General features: G+C 47.6%; 1 protein-coding gene across 1 annotated transcript in view; it reads left to right on the top strand.

The window, feature by feature from the left end:
* The window catches only part of GIT2 (GIT ArfGAP 2), a 48,052-nt gene extending 40,908 nt beyond the window's left edge, over positions 1 to 7,144 (top strand). Inside the window, 2 exon segments of the mRNA XM_055322445.1 lie at positions 3,178 to 3,241; positions 3,946 to 7,144. Of these exon segments, the coding sequence (XP_055178420.1) occupies positions 3,178 to 3,241; positions 3,946 to 4,158 (277 nt within the window). The 3' untranslated portion in view covers positions 4,159 to 7,144.
* Positions 7,145 to 12,026: the final 4,882 nt, after the last annotated feature.

Genomic DNA, 12,026 nt, shown 5'->3' with positions numbered 1-12,026 from the left:
TGCACCAGCATCTTCTGCCTTCTCTGTGTCCTCAGCACCACCAGGCTAGATTCCCCTTCTCTCCTTGCCTTTTGTCCATACAGCTCTGACTTCCCCCAGTGTCCCTGCTTCCCCTTAGTGGGAGAGGAGTGGACAGTGTCTAGGGGAGCAGGAGAGATGCTGGAGGATCCTCAGAGGAAAAAAGGAAGGCTATTGGTCAGCCTCCTTCCATGAGAATTACGTGGCTATTCATCTCCCCCTCCTTCCCAGGCAGCCTCTCTGTCCCCGCCCCCCCACCCCCCTCCCCACAAAGCCTCACAGGCTGCAGGTGCTTGGCAGCAAGCGCCTTCATGAGCTCACTGCATAAAGCAAGATGTGTCACAGCATTCCGAAGGGCAGTCTTTAAACAACTCCCAGTACCAAGATGAACCCCCCCCCCCCGCCCGCGCGCAGGGCTCTCCCGCCAGTCGATGACAGGCTTTGGGTTTTGCTTACTCCAGTTCAGAAGTGCCATGCTTGTATTTCAAACAAAGATACGTTTACGTTGCATTGTTCTCTTTGGCGGCCGTCAGAAAGATCTGCCTGGAGGCCATTTCTGGCCTCAAAGACCATAATACGGTGCTGGTTTTTCCTTTTTTTTTTTTTTTTTTTTTTTTAAGATGTGCAAATCCATTCAAAAAACATTCTGATCTGATTTTTTTTTAAATACCAGGAAAGGAAAAAAAATAAGTAAATAAAATACCATGAGAGAATGATGCAGAGTTTAATCATTAGTTCACTCTTTTAGTTTAAATCAGAATTGATCTAGAGAATTTATATTTTATAAACTGATCAACATTCTGTTAATTTCTGTGGTTACTTACAAATGCAAGACACTTTCATTTAGAACTTTGCATTATACTGATTAAACCCATGCTTTTTCCTCTTGTTTTCCCCGCCTGTTCATCTGTCGCTTATGCTCATCCTAAGTAGACCAGCAGCTCACACAGATGCATTCAGGTTGCGCCCTGGTCCCTTGAGCCAGGCAAGCTGCCCACAGCCCCTGACCTTCCCTCAACCTGGTCTCTCCCCTGGACCTCCAGCCCCATTCCCTGCCTATCTCTGTCTCTCTCTTGTACACACGCATGCATGATTACACAACTCAGGAGTACTACGTACTATGTACAGAAGCCTTTTTTGAGGAAATATAACAGCTTAAAGTTGTGGACATGAACTCCCCGAGCAAGAGGAGGTCAACTTTCTCATTAATCTGTATGTGCTTTCTTTTGTGTCTCATTGAGGACTTCCTAAACTGTTTTGTACTGAGTGAGTTTTTGGGAGGTGTCCGTAGGAAAATTTGCCTCTGTGTAGCAGGGAGAAGGTTGAATTACATTTCTGGGTCAAAATGAAAATTCTAAGTAAAAAATTCTCAGGTTGATTCTCTGTTAATGTGTTATTAAAAGACATACTGGTTCACGCAAGATTTATGGCTGAGACAGTGGTTGCTGTAGACGCAGCCTTTTTTCCCTGAGTGTGTGTGTGACCAGATGGGTTGTTGCCAGTTCATATACTAGTGAAGGGACTCCTTCTGCCTTGGCTTTTTTGTTACTCTGTGGATTAAGGTTCTACTTGCTCACAAAGGTAAAAGTCAGGATTGCCTGTTCGAAGGTATTTTAGGATAATATAAACCAGTTCCTTGAAATGTAATAATGTAACTAAAATGTAGTCTTAATTAAAATAGTTTTGAGACTAGATTTCATACAAAGGTGAAGTAGAGGTTACTTATTGGGACAGTCTTTAAGCAGAAGCCAACTTTAATTCGAGGACTTTAAGGGCTTAGGCTGGTACTGAACGGGATTTCATTCCCTGTCTTGGAAATTTTAAAACACAGCCACGTTGGTGATTGTGGAAGGCCACACCCACATATTCACATCGTATTTCTTAGCACGCCGCAAACAGACTGCTAATGAGCTTTTCTCCTATCCCATCCCTCCTGGGCTCTGTGGGTCATTTGTTCCAGAACCAGAACCCAGACCTGGTGGCAGCACACTAGCTAAGAACTGTCATTCAATCCCATCTTGATAACATGTACTACCCAGGGTGGAAGCCTATTTTGAAGGTGAAAGAAACCAGCCCCATATGCTACACACCACAATGCCAAGACTAAGAAGCCTAAGTGAAGCCTAAGTCTCCATTCCTGTACTTCTCATCACCTAAGAAGTCAGAGTCACCAGTCATGAATGGAAAGAAGCCTGCTCTAAAGAAAGGCATGACTCTGTTGTGTCTCTGATAGCAGGAGAGGCCTTTGGTGTGGTGGTGAGGGGCCCAGGCTCAGGGGCTAGCTGGCCAAGTTTGTGCTCAGCTTTCTCTCAACCATCTGTGGGACCTTGGACATGTTCTCTGCTTCTCCTGGCCTCCGTTTCCTCTTTTGAAAAATGGGAACAGAGCTGGCACTCTGTCAGTGCTCATAAAGCCTCAGCTCTTGACTGTCATCTAGGGGACCCTTAGGAGGCCAGGTGGCCTGGAGGAAAGGATGAAGACAGGCAGAGTCAATGTGCTCGGTCTTTTTAGAGCTCATCAAGCGAGCCGAGAAAGCGCTGGCTATGCTCATAGCCCTTTATTACAAGCAAAGTCATGGCAGCTTCATGAGAAAGCGGGTAAGTGTCTGATCAAGTTCAAGAGTACATCTCAGTGTTTTCTGTTTACCCAAAGTAAAGGTTTCAATTCTCCAACAGTTGAGATGCTTTTGAATAGATGGATTTTAGAGGTGTTTATTAGTTTTAACCAACATGTGGGTGTTGAGGTATAAGCTCTAATTCTAATTCTAAGGATTTTTTTTCAGTCCTTTATTTTTAAGTTCTGTGGCCTTTGCATGGAAATCCTTGTTTCTCTCTGAAGAAATGAAAAAGATGAAGCACGTAAGAACCAAATGACCCACTGTAAGAGGTGTGACAAGCATCATAGACGGGCCATCTGTACCTTTCCCTGGGTAGTCTGTGTGTTGGCTACCTGGAGCTGTTTATAGCAGATTGAATGAACTTTCTGGAAGGGATGGGAACCCTGCTCATGTTGGCATGGTTTCTGCAGTTGGCTGGCGGCAGCCTCAGCCCCTTCCTTGGGGAAATATGAATGAAGCACATTCTGACCCTGAGTACTCTTCATCTCTGAAGTACTTTGTACTTTTGCTGTCTTTCAATAACCTCTTTAATATTCTTGCAGCTATATCCCCTGCTCAGAAAGGATACATGTAGCTGTTACCGAAATGGCAGCATTATTCCCCAAAGTAAGTCACTTCCTACTTACTTGGTTCAGATCCTTTTAAATGAACTGAAGGAAATTTTTTTAGAACCCGTGATGTTATGTTAACCTTTCCATAGCACGAGTTTTAAGTATGCAATCAGTCATAGAGGACATGGAAATCATTTTGTCCTACTTGAATATTGGTGGGTTTTTTTTGTTTTTTTAAAGATTTGTTTGAGAAAGAGTGTATGCATGCGCATGTGTGTGTGAGTGGGAGGTGGGGCAGAGGGAGAGAATCTCAAACAGACTCCTCGCTGAGCATGGAGCCTGACTTGGGGCTTGGTCCCAGAACCCATGAGGCTGTGCCCTGAGCTGAAACCAAGAGTCAGACGCTTAACTGACTGAGCCACACAGGTACCCTATGAATATTGGTTTTAATAAATAGGAATGTCTGAACCCAGTGCTAAAAGGCAAAGCATTCATAGATTAAAGTTGTATCTGGAATATATCACCCGGGTAGGTTTTTCAAAAACCACCTAAGAATAGGTTGTCTTACTAAAATGACACTGCATACACTTTGACCTTTGAGTCCGAGCACTTGGGCATCTCTGACACTGTGGGCCACACAGCTTGCCATGTCCCCAGCACCGCCACTGAGAAAGTGCATGACGAACAGCTCGAGCTGTCCTTGCAAGAATGGGTGTCCACTGTGCAGCTCATGGCAGGCGACTGTGTTCTTCTGTTCAGAAACCCAAGTCTGACACGGTGAGGACTTCCCTGCGCCTGCTGACATCCAGTGCCTACCGACTCCAGTCAGAGTGCAAGAAGACCCTTCCCGGGGACCCCGGCCCGCCCACGGACATCCAGCTGGTCACACAGCAGGTCATCCAGTGTGCATATGACATTGCCAAGGCCGCCAAGCAGCTGGTCACCATCACCACCAAAGAGAACAACAACTGAAGAGCCCAGTGCCGGCCTTGTATTTTCTAGGCTTTTTAAAGTCCACTTGCAAATTGAGACGTGGAATCCTGCCAGTTTTTACAGAAACATTTAATGAAAGTTTAAAACTTTTTTAAAAACTCAGTATTATTTTTGCATGTTTTCTAACAAATTTTTGACTATTAATTTAACCCACTTGCCTTATTTTGTGACTGTTTGCCAGTTTCCTCTCTGATGTTCTATTGTGCTGCCAGTGATTGTTGTTGAGTTGATGGTCATAGTCATCCAAAAGCATAGTTTCATTGTTTCAAGTTTGTTAGAACTTTTCCATCCCTTTAAAACTGCCTGTCTAGGGTTAAAACTATAAATGAGATTTTTAGTGAAACATTTTCTGGAGAGAGTTGGGTTAAAAAAAAAAAAATCCACCTCATCTCTTCCCTACAAAACATTGTGCAGTAATTTTCCAGCCCTAGTGCGAGAATCTGTAAGTTTGGGGTGTCTCCAAACATGGATGTAGAAAAAGGACTTTTGCCCTCTCTAAAAGTAGTATAACAGTCTCTTTTGGAAGGAAACAATGTACTGTCCCATTTCTTTTAACTATTCTGTTAGATGTTTTTATATTTGATGTTTCTGTCTGGATCTTCTGTCTCTATTTTATTATCATCCTAAGGTCTCTGTGATGCCAGATAAGCACTCATCCCCCATGTCACGTGTCATTTGGCCCTGTCCAGGTAGGAGTGCTGCCACATTGTCACACGTGGCTCAGCGCTCTGCCTTCCCACAGGAAACCAGATGTGTCATTCCAAACGTGGCAAAGAGGAGCCACGTCCCACAAGCCATAGCTAATTTTGTGCCACCCCATTCAGATATCACTGCCGTAAACCGTGGGAAGAGAAGTCCTCTCCTTCCTGACATGGTAATGTATCTCTTTCCCAGAACTCTGTACTCTAACCACTTAAAGCTTCCTCACACAGCCTATTTGGCACATCTCATCACCTTTAAGGACGTCTTATAAGGTAAGGTTTACACAATCATCTGAGTTTTTTTCTCCTCCATTACCTCGCTGGTACTTAGAAATTAGACCTCATCTTTCACAAATTCCTCAGAGTGTGCTCTAGCTGACGTCCAGCTATCCCAAAGCTACGAAAGTATAGGTTTAAGTTCTGGAACATACTGACATTGGTTTTTAAACTAAAACGTTCTTGTTCTGAAGGCTACAGCATATTCCTGTCCCCGGTTCTTGCAACAGTTTTGTGACTGGCTCAGACACTGACCGAGACCCGAGGGGCCAGGCAGCACTGATGGAGATGAATGAAGTGGGCCATTGGGGGAACAGTGACCTGCCCGGTAGAGACAGTGGCCTCCCAGCCCCACTCAGGCTACCCTGTGGAAAAGTGGGCCCGGGATTGGCAGAGCTTTTTTTTTTTTAAGAGACCCCAGAAATACGGATTTTTTTGTGCCATTTCTCTGTTATAAACGTTGGTGATGAAACATTCTCGTAGCACACATGTGGGTGAAGTTAACCCTACCCTGTGTTAAGTTGCTGGTAGTCCTCATCTGACCCATATATTCTGTCCCTTAGTGCTCATTCATACACGTGAAGAAGTCAAAGTAATCACAGTTGCCTGAATACATGCTAAATAAGCCTGTATTTTCACAGAACTGTTTGACTCACAAAACATCCCTATAGCTTGACCGGATGCTGTCGTGAAGGAAGCACTCTGATGGTGTTTGGTTTACTAAGTCCTGCTGTGTGGATGCTTTTGCCAGATTTTGCTACGCTGAGTAGCATAGGGAAAGGGTCCACGTCTCCAAAAGACTCATCCGCTTGTCTGCACAATCCTAAGTGCCACGTTCCTGTTGGATGCCGAGGGGATGCCTTCTACCTTAAATTAAGTTTAAGCCCCATCTGGTAGCCTTTCCTGCATGCTGCACATACTTAGCTGTCCCTCTTTCTTGCAAACACCTGCCCTCGTGTTGGGCCCATGTGGGGGCCTTGGGAAAAGCCCAGTGGGCATCCTGAGTTGGTGCCTCAGCCTCCCAGGGAAGACAGGCTTCTAAGTAATGAGTCGTCTGCTGGGAGGTGAGGGGGTGATGGTGGTGCAGGGGACAGCGTGTAGCGGTATCTTTATTGGAACACTCGAGGGTGGGTGATGGAGGACCTTGCCTCTGTGCCCCTAGAGAATGTCAAGGAGTGGGGACCAGAGAGCATCTCCGGTTATAAGAGTACCACAGATGTTTGCTCTGTGAACCCACAGTGCCGGCGCTGCAGAAAAGTTCTGGGTGGAGTGACACGCCTCCCTGCAGTGCCCTGCACATTTCCTTAGTCTCTTCCAAGACCCAGTCCTGTTGGCAAATCGCACCTTGTCTCAGTGGCCATTCACTACCTTTGCACATGTGTTCCATAGCCTTTGCACTAATGCTCGCGCTCTCTAGCGTCCTTTTTTACTCTTAGTTCTCAAATCTCCCCCCTGCCCACACACACACAAGCTGATAGGACAGATGTGCACTTTATGAAACTGACACTTGCCGAAGGAGACAGCTCTGCCTTGCAGCTCCGTTAGCTGAAGACCTCCTCTGCCTCAGAACGCAAATAGTGCTTATTTGCCAAAGAAAAGGGAATCGGGCCCAAAGATCAAACACATCATTTCATACGATTGGAACCATAGACACACACCTCAGGAGCTGTTACCCCATTCCTCCAGTGATTGAAGCTGCAGAACCAAGAGGGAGACTAGCGTGTGTCTATCCACAGCAGCTGTGAGCTCTCCAGTCATAGAATGTTCCTTCTTGTCCCAAGTCAGCACCCTTGTTTTTACAAAAGAAAATGCTGCATAGGAAAAATGAAATGCCTTTCGTTCAAATGTTTTTTATCCACGTCACCCATTATTCTGTACTTCTGTGTATTGTACATTCTATTCCTGTAATTATTGTACAACCCTGTAAGCGTTGTAAAATCGTTTTGGAATTTGTGCCTGCTAGTTATGCAATAAACAGGCTCTATAGTATCTTTGTAGTTAATTCTGTGTTTCTTGTCAATTAGGTGATATTTCCAGATTCTCTGTCAAAGCTTCAAGAAAGGTCCCCTCCCATAAGGTAATCTTTAATAAGAGAGTATTGAATATGTCGTCGTCCCCCCTCTCCCCAGCGGCTCTTCTCAGTTTATAGGAATGAGGACCTTTTTTCCTCCTCCTGCTGATTAGCTTTCTTAAAAGAAATTCTACATCAAGATGTCCGCTCCACTGATCTTATTGTGTGTTCACTTCTGAAGTTTAATTGTTCAAATTCAGCAAAAGCCAGCTGGGCACGGTCCCCTTGTCTCCTCTATCAGAGTCTCAGAGCAAGGCCCATTGTGCAGGTTCCCACAGGGACGGTGGGGTATACCTGGGTTCATCAGGGCCACCCTCAGTCTCCAACAGTTGTCCTCTAGGGAGGTGACTTGGGGCTCTTCTCTCAAACAGAAGGAGCAGGGCCTATCACAAGGCTGGCGGAAATGGAGCGTCCTCCCTGTGTGAGCCAGCTTGCCTGAGGCCCTGGACCCATCAGCTCACACCTGGAGGTCTCTCCTAGGCTAGGGGTGCTCACCAGCCCCCGCATCACAGCCCCAGGAACGCTCTCTGGAACACAGCCTCCCACTCCTACCACAGCCGGGCTCCTGGAATTCACTGCCCACACTCGAGAAGCTCTGCTGTAGACCAACTGTGGTCCCCTCCACCAACTCGCCTGCTGCTTTTCAACATGTTTTCATAATTATAATTACAGTTAACTCGTATCAACTCTTGACTCCATAGGCACTGTGCTAGGGTCTGTCCGGGTATTAACTCTTTCGATCCTCGCCGCATCCCTGTGCAGCAGGCGCTGCTCCACCGCGGGGATGAGGAAGACTGCCCCAAGGAGCTACACGGAGGAGGGGCATGTGAGTTACCAGCAGTCCTGTCCGTCTTCCCCTTAATCCGCCCGGTTGGGTTTTCCTGCCCCTGGCAGGCCAGGACTGCAGAGTCTCCAAGAATGCAGCCTCTTTGGAGGTGCAACCAGGGGGCGGTCATGGTCCTTGACGGTCTAGACCAGACATCAGGGGGGGCCCAGGCATGATGTGAGACTGTGTGGATAAGTGGGGGCGCTGTTGGCGTATGACCCCTCACACGGGGCCGCCAAGCAGGGCTGTCTCATGCTTGAGCCCTGGGTGCCTAGACTCCTCCACCGGTTCCCAAATGACTCCCGGAAGAACTGTCCTCTGGCTCCCAAGGACTGTGAGCAGCGCTTTCTCAGGCATGCGCTGCAGTAGGACAGGCTCGCTCACTGCTTTCCAGGGGCTTGGTCAGCTCACTGTGGAGCAGGTCCCTGGGGGAGGGGCTGCTGGGGACAAGGGGAGGCCTGTGGGAACTTTGCTCCTTCCTGCCTCACCCCATCTCCCCCCGCCTCCCCGGCTCTTGCCACGCAGCTTCTGGACTGTGCTCCCTTTTCAGGCCCCAGAGATGGGAACACCTCTGCCCCAATTTCCCCCAAATGCACCTTCTCTCCAAGGACCCGCCTCTCCTCCAAAAATCCATCTTCTCAGCCCTTCCCCTCTTAGAGGACTCCTCTTTCCTTTCTCTTCCCTCTCAGCACCCCCTCCCCAATTCTTGTAGCAGGACCCCTGTGTCCTGCCCTCCCCTCTCCCAGCTCTGCACCCAACCCCCTCATAACCCCACCCCCAGCCATGGCCTTTCCCGGGGACTGAGGCCTGCAAGCCCCATCTGGCTCATGGGCCTGTAACACTTTACAGACAGGGAGGTTTTGATGTTTCACTTGGACCCCCACTCTGCCCCTGGATCTAAGGTGGGCCTGAGTGTCCCCTTGCACCACACTTGCCATCTGCTTCCCTCTTCCAGCCCTTTCCACACTTCCCCCCCATACCCCCGTTATTCCTTCCTGAATGCAGGGGCTGAGTGATTATTAGCACATACTGCATGTGGCCACCATGCTGGGCACCACTTCATAAAGGAGGAACAACCCATCTTGCAGAAGAGGAAACTGAGGCTCCGGAGAGCTAAGGTGGGAGGGAGATGTGGAGCTGGCTGGGTGGCCCCACTCTCCTACCATTCCTCCTGCCTGGGAGTGGCAGAGCAGGAAGGCCAAAGCTGGTGTCTGTGTGGTCCCCTTCCTGCCCGTCAGGCTTGGAGGAATGGGGTCTGGGTGGCCACACGTGTTCAGTCTTCCCATTCCTCACTTTTGCCACAAATATTTCCAATCTTTTTGGTCTGTTTCAAATTGAGACGCTTGGTAACTGCTGCTCAAGGCTGATCCGTGAGTGGAGGACGCTGCCCATTTCACAGGTTTCAGTGACTCAGTGATCAGTTGAGACCTCACAGATTGCACATGGCACAGTGACACACCCCATCAGCCCTTCTGGAAGGAGCAGCCCTGGACCTGCCGCTAGAAGCAGGGCTCCAGGGCCCACCCAGCGCAGGGGGGAAGGGGAGAGCTCCCCACTGAGGGTGGAAGCCGGAGTCTGGCCTGCTTCTGCCAAATAAAACAAGATGAAATCCTGCCCAAGTCCAACAACAGAGACAAGGGTGCTTTCCCCTGTAGGCAGGTTGTTTCCTGGGGGCAGGGAGGCCCCTTCTTGTCAGGAAAACAGGTCCATTTGGGCTTCCTGCTTTCTGTATTTACCTTTCCGCATCCCCACATCGCCCTCGTCCACATTTCACAGGTGAAGAACTGGGCTCACAGAGGGGTCACCAGGCCTCTACTCAGGGGAGCGGCAGAGAGAGAACCTATGTTGCGTGGGCACTCACCTCCCATGTGATCCCTAAATATAGAAATAGTGTCTACCACGTCCACGTAGAATTCTAGAGTGACCACCTGTGTAGCCACAACCCAGGCAAGAAACAGAACACTGCCTTTCCCCCAGGAGCCCCCATAGACCCCACATCCCCTAGACTTCAGTGCTCACTGCTTCCTAGCTTTTGAGCGTGTAAATGAGCCCTACTGTTGGATTCTCTTCTCTCAACATTCTGAGGCAACTAGGACAACATGCATGCCTCTGCTTCGATTTTCCTTGTGGCATAGCATTCATGCAACGTATACACCATTCGTTATCTAGTACTTTATTGATGGATGTTTCAGCTATTTTTAGTTGTTGGCTCTTAAAAAACTGCTTTGAAAGTTTCTTTCAGTGCATGTAAGACTAGGGGATATATACAGACCTGGATGGTGTGGAGCCTCCTGGGTCAAAAAGAATGTGCACCTCCAAACCTGTAACACTGTTTTTATCCCTTTTTCCAAAGTGTTTACCAGCACACTGTGAAACTTCCTATTGTTCTGCATCTTCATGAACAGTGGTTTAACAGCTGTGTTCATTTTGTTGATCCCGGAGTACCTGGCTGGCTCAGTCAGTGGAGCAGGGGACTCCTGATCTGGGGGTTGTGAATTTGAGCCCCTCTTTGGGTATAGAGATTGCTTAAAAATAAATCTTTAAAAAAACTTTGTCATTCATGAGAGACACAGAGAGAGGCAGAGACAAAGGTAGAGGGAGAAACAGGCTCCCTGCAGGGAGCCCGATGTGGAACTAGATCCCAGGGCCCTGGGATCACGCCCTGAGCCAAAGGCATACACTCAACCCCTGAGCCACCAGGTGTCCCTGAAATAAGCTTTTTAAATGTAAAATTTATCAATCTTTTCCTTGTGTCTTAAGAAACCTCCCCTATACTGGACCATTGTTTTATTTTGAAATAATCACAGATTCACAAAATAGATGCAAAAAGAGTAGAGGTCCCCTGTGCCCTTTGCTCAGTTCCCCCAATGATAACTTCTAACAAACTATAGTACAATATCATGATCAGGACGCTGATACTGGCACAATCACAGACCTTGTTCAGATGTCACTTTATATGCACGTGTATAGTTCTATGCTGTCTTATCCACATGTTGATTCGCATTCCCATCATACCGCATCACACCGCAACAGAGACAGACCTTCCACATCACCACAGTCATCTCCCTTATGCCACCCCTTAAGAGTCACACCTGTGCCCTGACAATGACTCTGTTCTCCTGTTCTGTAATGCTGTACTTTCAAGAATGTTATACAAATGGAATCAGCACGTGACCTCCTGACACTGCCTTTTTTTGTAATACCCATCCAAATTGTTGACAGACCAGGGGCCTTGAGATGGGCCCCAGAAGCCATTGTAGGACTATGCCCTCACCAGAAACCTCCCACATCCATATTTGGGGAAGAGTCCTTAATTTTGTCTGCCAGAAGGTAGGAAATATCTCTTTAAGGGACAGAGGCAAAGTTGTTTAGTTTTGTTAGGTTGTTTTATTTTTTTTTTTAGTTTTTATTTATTTATGATAGTCACAGAGAGAGAGAGAGGCAGAGACACAGGCAGAGGGAGAAGCAGGCTCCATGCACCGGAAGCCCGATGTGGGATTCGATCCCGGGTCTCCAGGATCGCGCCCTGGGCCAAAGGCAGGCGCCAAACCGCTGCGCCACCCAGGGATCCCTGTTAGGTTGTTTTGTTAATTATTTCTAGCATTTGCCCTTTTCATTTAAAAAAAAAATTTTTCCCTTTGTTTCAGAGGTTATGTTCTCTGTGTGAAATACAGAAAAGCACCCAAAATGAAAATGATTATCCCAACTTTTATTTTATTTTTAAGACTTTTATTTATTTATTCATGAGAGACCCAGACAGAGAGAGAGAGAGAGGCAGAGACACGACAGAGGGAGAAGCAGGGTCCATGCAGGGAGCCTGATGCAGGACTCGATCCTGGGACTCTAGGATCATGCCCTGAGCCAAAGGCAGACATTCAACTGCTCTGCCACCCAGGCGTCCCGATTATCCCAACTTTTAGAAATCCCAACGGAGTGTTATGTTTCTTAAGAGGAGAATTATACAAATATTGCT

Source organism: Nyctereutes procyonoides, unplaced genomic scaffold (assembly GCF_905146905.1).
Source record: "Nyctereutes procyonoides isolate TBG_1078 unplaced genomic scaffold, NYPRO_anot_genome, whole genome shotgun sequence".
Lineage (NCBI taxonomy): Eukaryota > Metazoa > Chordata > Mammalia > Carnivora > Canidae > Nyctereutes > Nyctereutes procyonoides.
Note: the sequence above shows the minus strand (reverse complement) of the source record. Positions and strands in the feature narration are given on the sequence as shown.